Genomic DNA, 21,872 nt, shown 5'->3' on the forward strand with positions numbered 1-21,872 from the left:
ATATCCATAAACTAAGAAATGGCTGAACAAATTGTGGTACATGTTAGTGGTGGGATACTATTATGCTATAAGAAATGATAATAAGAAAAGCCTAAAGCAGATCAAAGCAGGGTCGATCAGAGGTGGCGAAGGTGAAGACTTTCAAGGATTCTTAATGGATCTGGGTTTATTGTCTCCTGCCCCCACCTTTGGAGCTGCTTCTCCCTCTCCCAGGAGCCCTGCTGCTGCTGCCACTGCCCCCACTCCCACCAGCAACCTGTCCACTATAGAGAAGATTGAGATGATCCAGAAGGCCAAGCTGGCTGAGCAGGACAAGCACTATGATGACACACCTGCATGAAGGCGGTGACCAAGCAGGGGGCCAAGCTCTCCAACGAGAAACACAACCTCCTCTCAGTGGCCTACAAGAACATAGTTGGGGTGGAGGGGGGGGGGGGCGAAGGTCAGCTTGAAGGGTCATTTCCAACATTGAGCAGAAAACCAACACCAGTGACAAGAAGATGCAGCTGGTCAAGGACTACTGGGAGAAAGTGGAGTGTGAACTAAGATCCATCTGCGCCACTGTTCTGGAATTAATTGTTGGACAAGTTTTTAATAGCCAATGTGACTAATCCAGAGAGCAAAGTCTTCTATCTGAAAATGAAGGGAGACTACTTCCTGTACCTTGCTGAAGTTGCCTGTGGTGATTACCAAAAACAAATAATAGATAATTCCCAAGGAGCTTATCAAGAAGCATTTGACACCAGCAAGAAAGAGATGCAACCTACACATCCAATTTGCCTGGGGCTAGCTCTTAACTTTTCTGTATTTTACTATGAGATCTTTAATAACCCCGAGTTCACCTGCACATTGGCTAAAACAGCTTTTGATGAGGCCATTGCAGAATTTGGTACATTGAATGAAGACTCATACAAAGACAGTACCCTTATCATGCATTTGCTTAGAGACCACCTAACATTATGGAGATCAGACAGTGCAGGAGAAGAATGTGATGCTGCCGAAGGTGCAGAAAATTAAAATTCATACAGGTTGTCATCTTCCTTTCTCTCAAGAAACCTTTTGACATGTTTCCATTCCTTATAGCTCCACTTGTATTTCCTATAGCAAATAGAACCCATCCATGTGTATGGAAATCAATCGTTTATAGTCTTTTCACAATGCAGCTTTGGGAAAACTCCATTCCTTGATTTGTGTTTTTCCTGGCCTTCCTGGTGTAAGGTTACTGCTGTAGAAAAGTATTAATAGCTTCATTTCATATAAACATAAGTAACTTCCAAACACTTATGTAGAGGACAAAAGTGTATCTGATATTTAAGAATATGAACCAGTTCTGCAAGTGACTGTTTTGTATTACAGTGAAGATAAGAAAATGTAGTTAAATGTAACTCAAATGTTTTAAATAGCTTCTCTCCCCCATATTCCTACCATATTTTTCAGGGTTTTCCTTTCAGCAAACAACTTTCGCATGTTCTTATTATATATTCTTTTAAAGAGGAATCTGGAAGTATTGGGTCAAATGGAAACAAGTTTGGCATTTTAGGGTTAGGGATCATGAGCTGAAATCTACCTACCATGAAATAAGTTATGGAGTCCACAGTATGTTTGTGACAGCAGGAGTTTTTCTTACTCTTTGGTTGCTGTTACTCTTCGGTTGCTGCTGTTCCATTTGACAATTTCCCTCTCAATAAAAGTTCACTCACACTCCTGCCTTTGTAGTTCTGGTGTCCACTTTACTATGTAATAGAAGTAGCATGTAACTACCAGAATACAAATGTTGCTTTTTGGCAAATTAAAGTACATGTCATTTCTTAACACACTAGAATGGAGGAAACCATTGGAAATACACAAGTCCAAGCCTAACATTTTTAGTACTTTTCCCATGCAGATTTGTGCACATGTAAAGAGGGTGTCATGTTTGTCCGGTGATCATTACTTAGAAAGTTTGGACCGCTATTGTATGTTGCTAATCATTGATTGTAGTCCTAAAAAAGCCTTGTGAAAATGTTATGCCCTATGTAACAGCAAAGTAATATAAAATAAAATTATATTTTACAAACAAAAAAAAAGAAATGATAATAAGCAAGATGATTTCAGAAAAAGCCAGAAAGATCTGTAGGTACTGATGTAGAATGAAATAAGCAGAACTGGGAGAACATTGTACACAATAACAGCAATATTGGATGATGATTATCTGTGAAAACCTGGCTACTCTAGGCAATGCAATGATCTGAGACAATTCTGAAAGACATGATGGAGAATACTATCCACTTCAAAAGAGAATTGTTAGTCATCTTTCACATCAGTGTATCTTTAGTTTTATGTGGGGGTTTTGGTTATGTATGGATGAGTGTGCTCTTACAACAATGACCAATATGGAATGAAAAAAAATGAAGGATGAATAACAAAAGACAAGACAACACATAAAAAAGGATTCATACTCATGTTCATTCATGGCAGATAGAAATGCCAGGGCATATTTAGGTTCTGGGTGAAAAAAAAATATCAGGACAGATAGCAAGGTCCCAAAGACCTTACAGAACAGTGGCAGGGCAGATGAGCTCAACCAAAAGGGCATTTATCTGGGGACAATACAATTTTGAGGATTACTCAAGATATCTGAAAGAGGGGAAAGTGTGGGAGGAAATTTCAGACCTTACTACAATTCAGATTGAATGTTCCTTAGCCATATCAAACTCAATATTTCCAAAACACAAATTATCTTTCTCCCCAAACTGACCACTGTTTTAAACATTCCCATTTTTATTAAGAATACTGAATACCTTCCATTCATCCAGGTCATTCACAACCTCAGAGTTATCCTTGACTCCTCACTCTCCTTCACCCCACATATTCAGTCAATTGAAAAACTTTGTCATTTCTTTTTCCACAGGCAACAAATAATTATTAAATACTTCATATAAGCCTGTCATTAAACTAAATGCTGAATTTCTCATATCTGGCTTTCTCTTTCACTCAGGTGCCACTCTAAGTCAGGCCTTCATCATCTCTTGTCTAAACTATAGCAATACATTCCTATTTGGTCTTTTCCTACATTAAAGACTATGAATCCTCTTTTATGTGTTGTTGTTCATGCTAATCATCCTCCACATACCTGCTGATGCAGTTTTCCTAAAGCACAGATCTAAACATGTCACTTACCTACTCAGTCCCAGTAAATCCTCTTAGTGCCTCAAGGATCAAATTTAGCTCTTCTGTTTGGCTTCCCACACTCTATAGTTTGGTCAAATTGTCTTACTGATGACACAAACACTTCACCTTCTGTTTCCTTATTTTTGCACTGATCATACACCATAATTGAAATGTACTTCCTCCTTGCCTCTACTTATTAGAAGTCTGTTTCCTTCAAAACTCGACTCAAGCATCACTTTGTACATGAAGCTTTTTTCCTAACACAGTTGATAATCATATAGTATTACAATAGTCTCCTGGTTCTGCTCATTTCACTTTGTATCAGTTCATGTAAGTCTTCCAGGTTTTTCTGATAGCATCCTACTATTATTTTTTTATTTTTAAATTATTTTTATTATCATTGCTTCTAAGTCTCATCTTATCCTTGACTTATAGCTGATGGAAAGGTGGATCTCGACAAACTGCTGGAATTTTCAAGGTCCATTAAAGGTAAGTAATAAGCAATATGAGATGATGTTATAAAACCGAGATTTTGGTGCCTCAAACTTATTACTAAAAACTCATTATTTTTTCCTATATTTGATTTGTCGGCCCTATTCTTTAAGCTATCTATTAAAAGAGAATGTTAAATTTTAATTAGCTAATTTTTCTCCATATAACTCTGAATTTTGGCAAATAAGTCTTTTTTGTTGTTGTTGAAAGCTTCATTCTCTGAGATTTTTTAAACTAAATTCTTTTCCCAGGGTAGTATACAAACTGCCCAATTCTAAGCCAAATAAGTGGAAAAACTTGGCAGTTATCACTTAGTACTACACCCTTTAGGCATTTTCACTGTATCTGGGATGCCTAAAAGATATCACTGTAGCTTGTAAACAGCATAGATACCTGAGTGGAGAGTTGTATATGTATAGATAGCAGAATGAAAAGGTCAGAAGTGGCAATAATTAAAGTTGGTTTTTTTTTCCACTCTGTAAAAGTATTTCAAACAAACAAAATAGCATGGAGCAATTTCACCTAGTGAATCTACTATTTCTTCAGTATAGGTATTTCCTCTGTTCATATAAATCATAACTTTTCCAAGCATCCTCATTCTATACAATTCTAATTTTATTAATCCTCTAAAGTTGCTCTATCCAATGGGCTATAGGCTTTCTGATCTTTTTTTCTAGTGTCTTAAAAATACCAAGTTAGCTCCTAGGCTGGCCTATCTGTTGTCTCTTCATTCTTACTACCTAGCCAGCTCATTTTTTTTCCCAATCATACTTAGGTCACATTTTGTACACAAGTTGAGTTATTAACACATGACTCACTACAATAGTCTATTTATATCCACTATGTTTCTTTTTGTTGCATTTTATTTGGTTTTTTATTTTAATTTTTCTAAAATTGTAGCATTCTATGATTTGCCTTTCTTTTCTCATGTCCTTATACCCTCCTTTCTTTTTCTTCATTTTTCTTCTTCTCTGCCTTAATCTTGGAACTTCCATTGCCATCTATAGATATTGCATGGCCTTACTAATAGTAAAAATGATGGCTTACCCTTGCCATAGAGGAATTATAATTGAAAAATCAAGTAGATGATCAAACATTATGTGCCAGGCATTGTGCTAAGTGCTAGAGATGTAAATGCTCTCCAAAATATCCCTACTCTCAAGGAAATTATATAGTCTATTAGGAAAAACACAACACATATATATAATCTGCATTTATATATATATATGTATATATATATATATGTATACATAATGAATATAAAGTAGTTAGAGAGGGAAGCTTCTCTCTAGAAAATAAGGAAATCAGGAAAGGTTTCATGTGGAAGAAAATGATGCCTGAGCTGCATCTTTAAAGAAGAAAAGGATTCTATAATTGATAATGAGGAAGAAGTATCATATAGGCATGAGATAGAGCCAAAGAAAGAGGGGGGAAATAATAGGAATAGAGAGAAGGCCAGTTGGGGCTGAATTATAGAATCAAGTAATAATGGGGCCAAATTACAGAAGGCTTTTAAAATCTGAGTTTATATTTGATCCTAGAGGCAAGAGCAAGGCACTAGAGTTTATGGAATAATAGAAAGTGAGGTTCTCATCTATTGAGCTCAAAGAAAAACACTCTTTTGTGTTCTTCTAAATTTTCTAAAATTCTAAAATTCTAAATTTCTAAAATGACACTAGTCATTTCCATTAATTCCTGTCTTTAAGCCCATCTTCCCAAGGAACATTAAATATTAAATTTAAATTTTTTAATTTTAAAAATAGGAATTTGGTTTGTTTGTTCTAGAAAGGGCTTCTGAAAGTTTCCTGGCTGAATGCTAGGTTTTCCAATATTTCCCTCAGGTGCAAAACTTTAAAACCAACAGTTTTCCAAAATATATTTTCAGGGATATCTGTAGTAATATTCACTTATAAACTGGAAGTCACCAACAGAGTTGGCATTCTTTTCTCTACAGTTACTAATATTCCTTTTCTTTCCAGCCATTTTGGCTTACCAATTAATGAAATCTTCCTTCTACGCCATTCATCTTGACTTGGAAGGATTAGAATGGTCAGGGATTGAGAACAGAATAGCCAGGTATAAACTGCTTAATTTTAATTCAAATAATTGTTAACAAGCAAATTTGTTCATGGAAGGTTTAAGAAAAAGTCTTCCTCTTTTCATATGTCCTGTTCAAAATTTCTGACCACTTCTAAAATTCTAAGATTTCAAGATTCTTCCTTTCTACCACACATACACATACAGATTCACACAAACCAGGAATATTGCTCTACTGGGCAAGCCACTCTGAGATTGCAAGGATCCTCTGTGATATTCTTTCCATAAGAATGAGCAGTGAGGTCACAGTTGTATGATGGAATAAACCCCTTATTGGGTTCTTGATCATTTGCTGATCAAGGCCCAGAGGTGGTGAGTGGCATAGTTTAAATTTGTTATTTAAACTTCAGAACTCAGTGGGATTCTATGCCAAGATTCCAGTTTTGATTTGCCACCTGTCACTTTTGCACAGGGGTCAAAAAATAGTCAAAACTAATGCTGATATTGAATGTCGGGGTGGATTTTAGAGTGATAGGGTTTGTAGGTTTGGAGGCCCTCTTGAGATCTTCCTAGCTAGGTAATAAGTTCCCCACCCATGCAGCAACTTTCAGAAACAATTACTTTCTAGTCTTTTGACTGGGGGTCTTTAGGAGAAATCCACTAGAGTTATTTCCTATTTTTGTTTTTTGTTTTGACTGCATTATTTAACACTTGTTCTTCCATTCTTCTTCCTCATCAGCAACTTTGCTGGAGACAACCGTCTTTTTTTTTTTTTGAAGATAATTTAGAGCATAAAAATCAAGCATACAAACAAAGGAAAAGCCCCTACCAGCCCAGGCCCTGAATACTGGCTCCCATCCCTCCAGGCCCTGCTAGGCTGACAGTCAGACATTACCCATAAGGAGAACAGGAAGGTAAAAGGAGGGATAGCTTTGAGGTGTATTCAGGAAGGGTCTGGCTTAACTGGGCCATCGTTCTGCTCCTAGCCCCACCAGGCAACAAAGGACAGAATAGCTATTGCCTATAGAAAGTGGCAAAGTAAGGATAGGCTACCTAGGTTCAAAGCATATGGGACAGTGAAAACACTATTAAAAAAAAATCTACACACATAAAAGAGTTTAAGTGCCCTGGGTGTATGAATGACTAGGCATCTCCAAAATGGAAATAAATATGACAAACTTTTCTCTGTTCCGTTGTGACATTAGACTGTTCCCTGGATGTGGCAAGTTTTATTTCTAAGTGACTAACTTTCCCTCAGAACCTACCTGGCTTTGCTTCCTGGGGCTGTACTGATGAAAATGGGGAGATAGAGAGAAAATAGTTAGTGTCCCCATTCCCTTAAATCTCTCTAAGGTTATGGGAAATGGAAAGGAGGCTGTCTCTCCTTTACACACCCTGACACAGGTGATGACACAGCCACACTTTGAAAACATTTCCTTAACTTTATTTGTCCTTCAGAGTCTATATTATACATAGAATAGAAGCAGCTAGGTGACACAGTGGATAAAGTACTGGACCTAGAGTCTGGAAGAACTGAATTCAAATCTAGCCTCAAGCACTTAAGTAGCTTTGTGACTAAAAGTTTAGTTGTGTCTGCCTCAGTTTCCTCATCTGTAAAATGGGGATAATAATAACATTTCCTTGTCAGGGTTGTTGTGAGGACAAAATAGATAATATTTATGAAATACTTTACAAATCTTAAAGCATCAGATAAATGCTAGTTATTATTATTATTATTATTATTATTATAGTACTTGGAGTTTTATTTTACTTTGTAGAAAGTCCTAAGCAGGGTAAGGTACAGAGGAACATGAAGGAATCTGTGGACTAATCACTTAGTTCTGTTTTCTGAATTCCAGACGGAGTCACCAGCCAAATGTCGGTTTCTTCTGATTCTAAGCTAAAGTATAAACTGAAACCCCTGACAAAAATTCCAGCAAGTCACATCAGGTGGGTAATTAAAAGACACAAAGATTGAAAAGCAATTAGAATAGAATGGCAATTTTTCACCTTTTTTATGTCCTGGACCCTTTTGGCTGTCTGGTGAAGCCCAGGGACCTCTTCTCAGAATAAGGTTTTTAAATGTTTGAAATAAAAGATATAACATTACAAAGGACACCATTTAAACTGATATCCCATGGTAGAATATAAGCTCCTAGAGAAAAGGAAACTGGTTTTATTCCTCTTTTGTTTTTATGCTCCCAAAGCCTAATACAAAGCCTTCCACAAAATAAGGCACTATTAAACTCTATTAAGATTGGACTAGATAATTTGTAAGACCTGTTCCTTCCAATTCTGAGAGTCTACAACTCTGTAAGCAGTGCAGAGCAAAACATCTGGTGCAATGTGGGATTCTGGCAAGCAATGGCATAGCCGTCCTATGACAGGAACCCTTTGCATAAGATACCCTCTTGACTGCTTATAATTCCTCCCATCTTCAGTTGCATGAGGGAATAAATTGGTATATATTTCAAATTAAGTCACACCCAATAAAAAAGAGAAACTACCATTTAGAAAATATGGGGGGGGGGGATAGCTAGATGACTCATTGGATAATGAGCAAGGCCTGGAGACTGGAGGTCCTGGTGTCAAAAGTGACCTCAGACAGAATGTGTGACCCTGGTCAAGTAGTTACTTAACCCCAATTACCTAGTCCTTACAGTTCCGCCTTGGAACCGATATTTAGTATCAATTCTAAGAAAGAAAGTAAAGGTTTAAAAAAAAGAGAGAGGGGAAAATATGGGAAGCTTTTCCTAGTCCATGGGATTGACCAAATTGAAACAAAAGAAGCTAAGAGAGAGAAGAGGAAGAAAAGGCTGATTTAGAGAGAGTCCCATATGGCAGATGTATTCAACAAGTTTGAGATGGGAGGGGGAAGAAGTGTGATTAGTTCCTATTTTCTTTTCTCTACTCATTTCTGAAAAAGACATTTTGCTCCTACACAACACTGGAAGATACAAAGTCCAGAAAACAACCTAATTTTGTTTTAGTTTTCTGATCATGGCTTCCACTGTTAAGTTTTTACCCAAGTCTTCATATTCTCCTTCAGTCCTTCAACTGATCTTTGATTTCACTGGCATAGATATTCCTTCCAGTGTTGATAGTAACTTAATTCTTTTTCATATCCTTCTATCAGTTATCCATAGAGGATCCACCCAACACACTATTACTGGCCCACTTCCTTTTCCAGCCAACATGTCCTTAATGGCATCTTCTCAATCTCAAAGTAATATCTTATTATAAGCTGTACCTCAAGCTCATTGTCATGTCCATTGCCATTGAGGTTATTTGTTACTGTGACTGTTCTGACATCATTCCATGTTCCATGGAATCTAAAACATAGAATCCCAGAATGAAGATCTCTAGTTTTGGAGAACCTGCCCTGTACCAATATAGTCAATTTCTACTCTTGGATAACTCTAATTATTAGGGACTTTTTCCTGATGTCAAGCCTAAGTTTGTCCCTTTCTTCTGATTCTTCCTTCTGATCCCCAAAAGAACAAATTATATAACTACTCTGGGCTTCATCTTCCTCATTTGTAAAATAAAAGAATAGCCCTATAAATGGCAGAGTTAACAGAGAGAGAGACAGACAGACAGAGACAAAGAGACAGAGAAAGATTTTTTGATTAGGACTTTATGCTAAACATACTCCATAACAGTAGCAAATACCTTTCTCATTGTTTTATGCCTAATTCAGAATCAGAAAACAAAATTATCATTGTTAACATTTCTAAAGAATTTTTTAAAAATCGCTAATAGAATTTATTTACAAGTGTCTCAGTCCCTCCCTCCCCCCCTTTCCTGCATCAGAGAGAGAGAGAGAGAGGGAGAGAGGGAGAGGGAGAGGGAGAGAGGGAGAGAGGGGGAGAGAGAGAGAGAGAGAGAGAGAGAGAGAGAGAGAGAGAGAGAGAGAGAGAGAGAGAGAGAGAGAGAGGGAGAGGGTGAGAGGGAGAAGGAGAGGGAGAGGGAGAGGGATTTATAAATTATGTCTTTCATGTTTTCATTTTTTAATTCATCCTTTGGAGATAACATTCACAATTTATTAAAGTATTAAATCTGTAGCTGTATATATGATGTTCTCTTGGTCCTACTCATTTCACTGTCCATTATCCTGTGTAGTTCTTTCCAAGGTTTGTTTGTTTTTTAATTAGGCTGCTCATTGTTGCTTATCACACAGTAGTGTTCCATCACAATCATACCACAATTTGTTTATCATTCCACAATTGATGGACATTGCAATTTTCCACATATACCTGGAAGGCTGCTAGCTGAAGGAGAGCATTTTGTTGGCATTTATTTTAGTCAACAAATGGTATTCATGGTGGGAAGTTATATTCCCCATATTTTTAAATCAAAAATATAGTCAGCTCTCAAGGTTTGTTTGCAGCACTCTGTTGCCTTTTCATTCCTTCATCAAAGAATCAATATGTAAATTACTCTCATTAAATTTTATAGAGATAGAAAAGGAGGTCTTTGGGTCATTAGTTATCAATATTTTCTTGATATTCTTTTTTTAATAATAATAACATCTATGATTTTTCCTAGTCTTTAATATCTTTTTTCAGATAGAAGGCTGATCTCTCAATACCCTCAAAGTTTTGTCATCTCCACCATAGATCTTTTCTTTGTATTCTTTATCCAATCCTGCTACTTGTCTAATTTTTTTCTTTACTGTCATTTTCACTTCTTCAATCCAAATGTTATGATTCCACTATCACTGATGGAGAGAATAGTTTGTTATAATAATACAAATATTTTCCATTTTCTATCTGTTTCTTTCCCTCCTTCCAATTCATCCTTAAATTCTCTCCAAGGAATCTAGCATAATAATATTTCTTACAAGATTTCTATAAATTTTGTTTTCTTACAATACTTCTTACTATTTTGTGAAGTGATATTGCTCACAATCTTCTATTATCTTGCCACTATAAGATTTTGAAAACAAGTTTATATTGTAAAATAGTGCAACCCTGTCTGTCATTCTCTGTTCTTTTATCCATTTCCCTTTTTTATGTCAACAGTTTATTTAATTAAATTAGGCTAATTATCTTAATTGCTTACTGCATCTTGTAATTTTTATTCTTTTCATTTGGCATTGATTTTCATCTTTCTTTGAATAAATCTATGTTCTGACTATGCATAGACATCTGATACAGAAATTATTCTTCCATTGACAACCAGTTCAATTTCACTTTTTGAATGTCACTTGCTGCTTACCATGTCCAGAAGTTCCTAACACTCTTCTTTAAAAAAGTAAACAAAATAAAATTCCATGAACACTACAGTTTGTTGTCTAAGGAACTGTTTTAGTATTGCAAATATCAAGAAGAAGGTAAAGTAACAGCCACCCTTACATGAAAGATAGAATGGATATCATTTTATACATCTGTTTTCCAATATAGTTTTCATTCTCATCTCCCATGCCCACTTTTACATAAAAGACTCCTAGTAGTAAGGTATATGTTGATTTAATTCAGAAATCTGATAGAGTTCTTAGCTGGATTGTTCTGCTTTCTCCTTCCTTGCAACAAATATAGATGCCTAAGCTGTAATTATCATCATATTGGTCTTTTTGCAAATGCACATTATGGGCCTGGCAATATGAGATGACTAAGTGTCCAGTGAAATTATGTTTCTTATTGCTTTTAGACATGTATGTCGCTAGCTACTTCCAAGTTTCCAAAGCATGGCTCAATTTCAATCTACTCCAGTTAATATTCATGAACTTCAAACTCCCTGAATTTTTCTCCTTTTCAAGTCATCATTGAATTTATTTCACATCCTATACACACACAGACACATAGAAAATTGTGACATAGAGAGGTATCCAATAAAACAGAAGCCCTCACCTTCATATCTAACCTGAATGTGCCTCCTAAAGCCCAAACCCCTTCCTTAGAAGGGAAAACTGGTCTCTTTATCCTCCTTATGATGCTTTTATGCAATGGAAGAATAAAATAAATACTTTTGGTGCCTCTTCATTTATTCCTTTTTCTCAACACTGTGGTAGGAGAAGATGAATTCATTCACTCACACAGAGAGTAATTGAGAACCTTGCTGCAATCCTTGAAGTAGAGAGCCTTTCATAGCATTCCTTAGATAATTATAGGAACTAAATTTTAATGCTCCTAATGTCTGACTATGTTTCTTTGACACCCAGACAATTCATATCTCTATCACATTACTATCAGGAATAATACTATCAGAGATCTAAGACTACAAGAAATCTTAGAAGTCATTGAGTTCAACCCTATGGTTTTATAATTGAGGAAGTTGAAATGTATTGAAAGGTTAAGTGACTTTGACTTGCCCAAAATCACGCAAATTATAACAGTCTGAAATAAGAGTTGATCTTAGGTCTTCCTGATTTTAAGTCCAACATTCTACTCACTATGCCGCATCAATTTTTGACTGCTGGCTATAAGTAAATACTTCATTGTCTTCAAACTGGAGGAAAAAAGAAATTCAGGGAAGATGTCTTAAAGCTGCCATCTCTCACCCTTTATTGCTTTCTTACCAGGGCCCTTTCTTTTCTGCTTCCTCCTCAGTTGCCTTTTCCCTTGCCACTCCAAGGAGCTCCAAAAGCATAATGAAACATGTAGCTCTGACTCCAATACATCATAAAAATATGAAATATGACAGGCCAAATCTTTGAAGAGACCTTAAAGATAAAAAACAGACACTCCTTTTAATTGCCTATCCACAGAGAGACTATGAGCCACTCTTCCATTTGTTTCCAACTTTCTTATTAACTAGCTATGTGACATTGGGCAAATTACTTCTTTTCTCCATTCTTTCATTTTCTCATCTGTAAATGGTGGAATTGGATCTGATGTGCCTTCTAGCATATATGTAAAGAGTTTCAGCATTGACTCCTTTTTATAGAAGAAAAATTTTAAATTAATTGAACAACAGGCATTAATTAGGTGCTTCATATATGCTTGGTACTAGAGACACAAAGACAAAAACTGGTCCTGACTTCTAGGAGCTTATATTCTAAAGGAGACAATACATAAATAGGTCCATCCAAGATATATGCTGAGAAGATATAAAGTTATCTCAGGTGGGCAGGGGAAGACATTAGCATGTAGGAGCAATGGAAAAGTGAGGTTTGAGCTGAGTATTGAGGAAGGTGGGAGGGGGACTAAGAGGTAGTAGGTGAGGAGCAATGAGAAACAACTCTTCTCAGAGGAAGACCACAGTATACTGAGTAAGTAGCTGAGTATTTGGAAAGTGGACTGTCATAGAGGGAAAAAAATTATGGTTTAGAATGATGGCTCTATGATAATTGATTATATTTTATGTTTGAGCAGCAGGCCCTGTTGGCTAAATCCCAAACCCCACTAGCATGGTTTAAAGCCACCAGCCACAGTAGTTAGGAAACAGCCTACACATTTGTAGGCTTAGTGCCCTCTGGTGGCCAGAGGAGGCTATCCCATCTGTGCACATTTCTGAAACAAAAGTACTGATTGAAGGTTCAAAGGAATGTAGCGTCTGCATAATTCAGATATTATACTCTTTCACCAGATAATTAATTAATTAAATGACCCACTGTTGTCCTCTAGGTTTAAGGGAAGTAGCACAAATATGAACTTCTTACAACGCAGTGCCACTACCAAAGCACTCCAGATATCACCTAGATGGGGCGCAGAGATGTTACATGTGGATTACCAAGTGTCACAATTATGTCACCACAAGTACTCCACTAGAAACTCTGATTCATTATTAAGATAGTGTCAGGAAGGGGCTCTGGATTTGAAGTCAAGAAGCCTGGTTCATATTTTGGCATTGATTAGTTGTATAATTTGGAGCAAGTCACTCTTTGGCCTCTGTTTCTTCTTATCTGTAAAATAAGGTGGAGTTTTATTGAATGACCTTTAAGGTCTCATCCAACTCTAAATCTATAATCCTGTGGTCTTAGGAGAGTGAGTCCCTTAACCTCTCTGAAACTCTGTTTCCACATTGTCAAAACAATAATACTAGCAGGACAGCTGGGTGTCTCAGTGGATAGAAAGCCATATCTAGAGACAGAAGGGCCTGGATTCACATCTGGCCTCACACTCTACCTAGCTGTGTGACTCTGAGCAAGTTAAGCCCCATTGCCCAGCCCTTACTGCTTTCGTGCCTTGAAACCAATACATTCTAAGACAGATGATATGGGTTAAAAAAAAATTAAAGTAATAACATTTGAACTGTTTGCCTCACAGGGCTATTGTTAAGAAAGTACTCTGGAAATAGGTCTTGATCAATGATACATGTAAAACCCAGTGGAATTGCTCATTGGCTATGGGAGGGGGGGAGGGAGGAGGAAAGGGAAAGAACATGAATCATGTAACCATAAAAAATATTGTCAATTAATTTTTGAAGTACTCTAAATTTATGGCAGTGTGTTATTATTTATGGTTATATGCTTATCTGATCATCATAATAATAGCTAGCATTTATTTAGCTCTTTGAGGCTTGCAAAGCACTTATATTATCTCATTTAGTCACTATAACAACCTTTTTAGGTAGATGATCTTAGTATCCCCATTTTATAGAAAAGAAATTGATGACCCAGAGTGATAAATGACTTGTCCAGGGTCACACAACTAATAGGTTTCTGAGGAAGGATTCAGATCTCACTATTTCTCAAGCCCAATGCTCTATCTTCTATATCACTTAGCTAAATCTAAGTCTAGGTATTTCACTGGCTGAAAGAGCAGTCTTACATGCAAGGGTCATAAACTAATTACCACTTCAAATCACAAACACGCAACCTCCCCTGGAAATCTTCATTTTAGAAGACTTCTCTGACCCACTTTCTTAAGCAATTCAAATTTCATGGCATCTCAGATTGGCTCATATCTTGATCTGGGCATAGGAGAGGCACATAGTCAGATGAGAAACTGTCTAAGGAATACAAGTTATCATAAGCTCTAAATCTACAATGATAATAACCCAGCAGCCATAAATTATGTCTTTTGGGGGGAAAATATACTTCCATGACATGCTACAAGCAACAAGGCTAAAAGTTGTTTGTATGAAAACATTCACTGGAAGCTACATCTGGTGGCTTGGAATTAATTCTAATACTGAAGACTTTTGATTATTGGCTGACTAATAATGAAAATGTAACAACATAATTTAATTGACCAAAGATATTTACCATTTGCCCTTCCTAATTTTCTGAGCAAAGTAATTCAGGAATCTGGGATCAAAATCCATATTAATTTTACTAAACTATTTCAGAAGAACAACTTCTCAAGTGCCACAGATTCCTTTTTTAAAACAGCTCAAAGTGCACCTTGCGCAGTCTCAAACTTCTGCTATAATTAAAGATTTGAGCCATTTGTTTGTAATGTTCAGACTGCCAGACACTCATTTTTTACAAAGGGTTTGCATTTTGCCTTTTCATTTTAATTTGTAAACAGAAATTTCTTTGAGCACTTACCATCTTGCCTCATTACTCTCTAAATAATCATGCTTAAAAAAAGGTAAAAGTTACAGATGATGCTTTGAACCCATATTCAACAATAAGAGTCCTAATGAAATACTAAGGGGATGGCATCTCAAGGCTTGCTTCCACTTTCTCCATCCAGACTTATCAAAAATCTTATGAGACAAGCAAGAACAAGTTCCATTTTGTTCTAGCTGCACTCACTTTTTCCCTCATCTATACTACTGAGTATTTTCTAACATCTATGAAACTGAATCAAACTGGATTCTTGCCACCATAACAAATTCTTGTACCCCCTCTCAGCCTCTATAATGGGTGTTAATGAGCGCCATTTCATAGGAAATCCAGAGAGCAGAAGGACTGGTGTAACATCACCAGTCTGATCCATTATAAATGTGTTCCTCCTAGGGTTACTTTTCTACAATGCAGCAAATAAAAGTTGTTCCCTTAGAGTCATCTGGCAGTGATATTTTAGCTTTGTCTACCCTCCTGGAAGCTTACTAGAGTCTATATAAAAACAATAATTCTTCTCTGGCCACAGTCACTCCTAATGTAGTCACAAAGGACTGCTTTTACCACTAACATTACACTGAAATATATTCACAAGAAGGTAACACTCCTCTCCCTTGCTAGTTAAAATGTAATGTTTAGAGTTGGAAGGGACCTTGGAGGCCATCTAATCCAACTTCTGATTTTAGAGATGAATAATTGAGGCCTAGAGAACTTAAATGAGTTGTCCTCAGTCGAGTTCAGCTATCAAGTGACAGTAAAAATTTTAATTTGTGTCTGACTCCAAATCAAGCCTCCTTTCCACTATACCAAACTGTCTCTTCAGATAAGTGGAGAGGAGGGATGTTATCTATAACTGCTAGCAGTATCTAGTGATATTATTTTCTTTGAGTTCTTCAATCATTTACTCCTTTTCAGAGTTATCATGCCATTTTAGGGACAGCATAGTGCACAGGAGTAGTTTTTGTGACAATAAAATTCCCCTCTATTTGAAAGCTTGCTCTCCTTTCTGTTATTGACACAATATGGACCTCCCTAAAGTTGGAAGCATCACTTGGGGGGCAAGGTTTAATGAAGCCTGGGTTGAACTTTTGGCCAGGCACCTATGTGTTCTTTTCCTGCCCATCCTGTATAGTCAGTAAGCAAGAAACCTGGACAATCTGGTAAAAACTAGTTCTACTTAATGGTTCTTTTCTTTCCCATGAACTAAACTTAGGAGCACAACTAACATCCTATTAGTTTCTAGTTTGTATTGAATCTTTCATTCTCTCAACACAGGGGTAGAGACTTCCAAGGCTTTCTTCAGGACCATGTTAAACACAAAGAACGATTAACTCAAGGACAACTGGATGGTATGTTATAATTAGAGTTTAGCCATCCCCCAAAATGAGCTTCTTAAGATATCTGCTATTTTGAATTAATTAAAGCTTGAGTTTAAGTAAACATTAGTTTGCTGTGAGGTTTGGAGAATATGATCATCTACTGTTATTCCCATTCTACAATTTGAGGAAACACATAGAACTGATTTTAGTTTGAAATAGTTAACTGGGTACTTTTTTTGGTAATGGGTGGGATTTGAAAGTGGAATGGACCTTTGATCCACTTTTCTTTTTAAAAAATGGTGTTTGGTTCCGTTTTCAGCCAAGGATTCAGTTAAAATTTCAGGGAAGGAGATTTTGGCCTCTTCCTGATAATGAGCTTTCTTCAACACTTCAGAATATAATTTCCAACCAGCTGTGGTTATATTGTCTGGTTTAATTACATTAGTATCAGCTGGGACCCTTGGCTTTAAAAAGCACATAATGTCCTTTCTGCTTGACTAGTTGCCCAGCCCAACTAATTGCTGGATTGATTCCTTGTTTGTAGCCTTCCTAGATGCTTTTGAGTGCTTTGACAAGGATGAAACAGGCTGCATTGATTCACATGCGTTACAGTCTACTGCAGCTAAACTGGGGATTGATCTAACAAATCAAGAAATCCAGGATGAACTAGATTATGCTGATATTGACAGTAAGTACTTGATCTTCTAATTATATTGCCTCAATAAAACCTTCTAATGTGTGTCTTTGGCTTCTCTGAGTGCCTAAACTGTTATTAGTAGTTTACTAGTAGTAGTAATTGTATAACCCTCTGTTATAATAATGAGCTCATTTTAAGCCTAGGGGCAATAAAATGGTCTTGCAGCTCCATGTGATTCCCTCTTCTACAACATTAGGGCATTAATGGCAAATGAAAATCAGGAATACAATCACATTTGTTCTGAGCCCCTAGTGAGGAAAATTCCCAACATTTAGACAGAAGTCTGGCCCCCTGAATGTGTATATATATCATTCAGTCATGTCCAACTATTCATGATCCCATTATGGGATTTTCTTAGCAAGATATTGGAGTGGTTTGCCATTTCCTTCTACAATGGATTGAGGTGAACAGAAGTTAAGTGACTTACCCAGAGTCACATAGCTAGTATTGAAGCCAGATTTAAACTCAAATCTTTTTGCCTTCAAGCCCAACCCTATCTACTTAGCCACCTAGCTGCAATATATATATATATATATATATATATATATATATATATATATACACTACCCACATACAGTATATGTATTGGACTCAGAAATCAGGAAGGCCTGAATTCAAATCCTCAGTCACATTATCACATTATGACCCTAGGCAAGTAACTTACTCTTTCTTATCTTCATTTTCTTCATCTGTAAAAAGAAGGTAACAATAATTCCTACTTCACATGGTTATTTTCAGGCTAAAATGAGATGTAAATGTAGATGTTATAAGGCTTAATAGAGGTTTAAGGTGCTTTGGAATACTTAAAGTACATATTTTAATCCTTAAAGTATATATATATATATGAAAGTTATTATTATAGTCCTCTATTCATGTAGTATGAAACCACATTGTCTTTTTCTCAATTCCACAAACATTTCACAAGCACCTGCCTTCTACTAAGTGGTATACCAAATGTTGCCACATCACTCTGTTGACTCATGTAGTTTACTAGCCCCCTAAGAGATTTTGTTTAGCCACAACACCCCTAACCCTGTACATTTTTAAAAGATAAATATAGAAATTTATATTAATCTCCATTAAGCTTTATAAAGGAGAAGCTGAGAATCACAAGGATAAGGGGACATACCCAAGGTCAGAAGGAAGGAAGAAAAAAGGGATGAAGGAGGGATGAATGGATGGAGGAAGGAGGGAGAGATAGAGAGACGAAGGAAACATTAATTTATTAAGCACCTACTTTGTACCAGGCACTGTGATACATGCTTTACTCTTATTATTTCATTTGATTCTCCCAAAAACTCAAGGGAGATAAATCCTACTATTGTTCTCTTTGTGGAGTTGAGGAAACTGAGGCAGGTTAAGTGACTTGCCAAAGATCACACAGCTATTAAGTAAGTGCTTGAGAGGGCCCTATTTGAACCCAGATCTTCCTGATTCCAGACCAGGGCTATCCACCTGGCTGCTACCTATTCTGCATAAAATACTTGATAAGAGCTAAGGCCAAAACTCAGTTTGTTTGATCCAAGTCTGGTACTATAACAATTTATTTGTACTGTTGAGTTTCAAATTCTTTGTATGCTTTTCCTAATCCTGAGATTTCTATTGCAGGAGATGGAAAGCTGAATTTTCCAGACTTTCTCACTGTTTTAACAGATGATGATCGCTTTATCCAGGCTGTTGGTGAGTGAAACACCAAAGGGAAAATAGCTGACAATAGACACTAAAATTGTACTGAGACTTATTTAGAATGTATGATTTGAGCTATGATACTTTTGCCCATTGAATGGTATCTTTGAGCCTGCTAATCAAATTCATATAATTAAGTATTCAACCCTCCCATGGGAATCAGGGTTAGAGAAGGGTGAGTCTACAGCCCCAAATCCTATTACCTGAGTTATATAAGTATCCCTTTGTATAATTGGACCTGGAGGGGTCTCTTCTCTTATGATTGATGCCCAACCCTCCTTCTCCCCCCAAAAAGAGTGAAGCTTTCTCTTTAGCAGCTAAAGAAGCATAGAAAAGTATGCTCCTCATAAACTGACTCTATAGCAGCTGCTAAGACCAATTCTTCTCCATCCTCATTATGACATATTTTCAGAGAAATGCATTTTTCCACGGTTGAAACAAGGCTTAGTTTAAATGGTTGTGAAGTATAATTAAAAGAGTTGTATCGGTTTGAGTGATAATGCATGTATAAGCCAGTGGAACTGCTTGTCAACTCTGGAATGGGAGAGGGGAGAGAAGAGGAAGAAAACATGAATCATGTAACCATGGAAAATGTTTTAAAATAAAATTTAAAATAAAAAATTAATTAAATGTTTAAAAAAGAGTTCTGTTGGTACCACAGATATTTTCAGTCACTAGGGGACAATGACCTGGGAACCCAAACCAAGTTTTGAGGTTGTTTCTAAGATAATGAGTACTCTCCTCTCAAATCAGTGGCCTACAAATGAATTAATCTGAAAATGAAGAGATCTGGGGGCAGCTAGGTGGATCAACAGATTGAGAGACATGCTTAGAGATGGGAGGTTCTGGGTTCAAATTTGACCTCAGACTTTTCCTAGCTGTGTGACCCTTGGCAAGTCACTTAACCTCTGAGACCAGCTTTAAACCTAGGACCTCCTGTCTCTAGGCCTGGCACTCAATCCACTGAGCTACCCAGCTGACCCTTCAGTCATAATTTTATTATTTCAAAAATGTTTTATAACCCAAACTTGTAACTAGATCAAATGAAACTTCCCTCCATTTAAAGAAGATGCTCAATGTGACATTTTTTAGTCACTTCCTTCCATATTAATGAATGAGTCACTTGGTTGCAGTTGCAGATAGAATCACAGAACCGCAAAACATCAGAGAGGGAGAGGAACTCAGAAATCACCTAGTCCATCCATTTCATTTTACAGAGGAAGAAAACAGAACTCAGATATGGGCCCCTGATCACATAAGCAACAAGTAAAATGCATGCAGAGCTCTTCTACTAAACTTCATTGCCTCCTATGTTTACTAAAGATAATTTATTTCCTTCCTTAAGGGAAACTGCTGTATTCAAGGTAGATGGTTTGTAAAGAATGTACTTTGAATTCTCCCTTTTCTCCTTAGTCCCAGAAACTGACCCCAATTCAGATCTTGTTGATTCTACTGGGATCCTGTTGTTTGAAATGCTGTCAAAGCTGGTGGAAACTGCAGCGCTGCCTAGGAAGTCTATGATAGACATAGTATGGTGAGTGTCCAGGAAAAAAATTGCCTTCTTGGAAAAATTCTTAAGTAACACAGGGACAAAACTACCACTTTCTTATAAGCATGGGATCCAACAGAAGTGACATCAAATATGAAGGAAAAGGCACCTGGAAATTGCATAAATACATGTTACCTGACACATCCCCCATTCACCTATACAAACCAAGCCATGTCAATTTGAGTTAACCCACTCTAGGGCTATAAATCCAAGAGATTAGAAGTGGAAATACTCTGATCCTTTAAAAGTAAGATTCCACCTAACTCCTCCCCATGGTAGAGGATCACAGAAAGCCAAGACATTTCTAAAAACCAGATTACTGATTCCAGTATGTTTTGGAGTTGTGATGGGAACTTAATTTGGACCAGAAAATATTTACCTCCCACAGATAGTCAGGACTCATTTAATGAAGAAATAATGCAAAATACATTTCAGATCCCTCCAAGGACACCCTGAGGCTAAGCAGAGTCCAAAGATTGATCCTTGGGAGTAGAAGGTGAAGGAACATCTACCCTCCCCTTTGTATTTTCCTTCAAGTTGGATTTCTTATTCCATAGTGGGCATTAGATAGCAAACTTCACTAAAAGCAGATCTCTCCAAGAAATCGAAGTATATCTATCTATAAAACATTTTTTCTAAAATTAGGAGATAGCATTTCAGAGACAGAAAAAAGAGCATAAACATAAGCAAAACCATGGAACTATTAAAGTATATGTTATACTCAATAATCCATAGACCAATTTGGCCAGACCCAGAGGAAATAAGTTTGTAGAGGGTCTTACATGCTAGACTAAGGAGTTTTAACTGTATCCTACAAATAATGAGAATTCATTGGCATGGGGAGGGCAAAGAAAGGGGAGATTGAAGAGTAAATATTTAAGGAAGATGAATCTGGTTGTAACAGGAAGAGTCAACATAGTATACTGAACAGAGATTCAACTCTCTTGGAGTTGGGAAGACCTGAGTTCAAATCTCTGTTTGAACCACAATCAATTAATCTCTCACTTAATCTCTAAATGCCTCAAGGAAACTCTCTAAAAATTACAAGTTACAGAGCAGATAACAATCAATTCTGACAGAGGAAATTTCCTCAGTAGGAATTACCTGTACCAGTGAAATAACAGATCCAATCAAAAATGAAAAATCTGGTAGCAGTATAAAAGCTTCAAACAAAAATTGGAGACTGACAGGATTGAAAGGCATTGGAACTAAGCTCTAAAAAGCACCTAGAAATTCTTTGAGTTGGAGATGAGGACAGTCTTCCAGGCATTAGGGATAATCTGCACACAATTATGAAGGTAAGAGATGGAATGTTATGTATACAGGACAGCTGGGGAGCTAGTTTGACGAGTTCATAGGGTACAGAAGAAAGGGGTACAGTAGGGCCCTCTATCCTCAAGGGTTATGTTTCAAGACCTACGGTGGATAGCTAAAACCACAGATATAAGCAAACACCTGCTGACCCCATATGCAATGTGATTTTATTAT

General features: G+C 36.8%; 1 protein-coding gene, 1 long non-coding RNA gene and 1 pseudogene across 20 annotated transcripts in view; 2 read left to right on the forward strand and 1 right to left on the reverse strand.

Annotated features, from left to right (window-relative positions):
* The window catches only part of EFCAB3 (EF-hand calcium binding domain 3), a 722,802-nt gene that overhangs the window by 692,475 nt on the left and 8,455 nt on the right, over window positions 1–21,872 (forward strand). For 17 of the 18 annotated variants that reach the window (XM_056817026.1, XM_056817025.1, XM_056817030.1 and 14 more), the window contains 6 exons: window positions 3,586–3,639; window positions 7,539–7,629; window positions 16,409–16,482; window positions 16,997–17,140; window positions 18,758–18,829; window positions 20,249–20,369. In XM_056817026.1, coding sequence (XP_056673004.1) covers window positions 3,586–3,639; window positions 7,539–7,629; window positions 16,409–16,482; window positions 16,997–17,140; window positions 18,758–18,829; window positions 20,249–20,369 — 556 coding nt within the window. Of the gene's footprint in view, window positions 1–3,585; window positions 3,640–6,026; window positions 6,052–7,538; window positions 7,630–16,408; window positions 16,483–16,996; window positions 17,141–18,757; window positions 18,830–20,248; window positions 20,370–21,872 lie in introns of those variants that run through there. The other variant, XM_001376356.4, reaches the window with a different exon arrangement.
* LOC130457239 (uncharacterized) overlaps window positions 1–21,872 on the reverse strand; it is a 160,018-nt gene that overhangs the window by 100,205 nt on the left and 37,941 nt on the right. Inside the window, exon 1 of one of the 2 annotated variants that reach the window (XR_008916400.1) lies at window positions 8,930–9,099. The exons of the other annotated variant lie outside the window; for it this stretch is intronic. This is a non-coding gene — a long non-coding RNA (uncharacterized LOC130457239). Of the gene's footprint in view, window positions 1–8,929; window positions 9,100–21,872 lie in introns of those variants that run through there. 2 annotated transcript variants of the gene reach the window in all.
* On the forward strand, window positions 41–1,017 carry LOC100025442 (14-3-3 protein theta-like; annotated as a pseudogene).

Source organism: Monodelphis domestica, chromosome 2 (assembly GCF_027887165.1).
Source record: "Monodelphis domestica isolate mMonDom1 chromosome 2, mMonDom1.pri, whole genome shotgun sequence".
NCBI lineage: Eukaryota > Metazoa > Chordata > Mammalia > Didelphimorphia > Didelphidae > Monodelphis > Monodelphis domestica.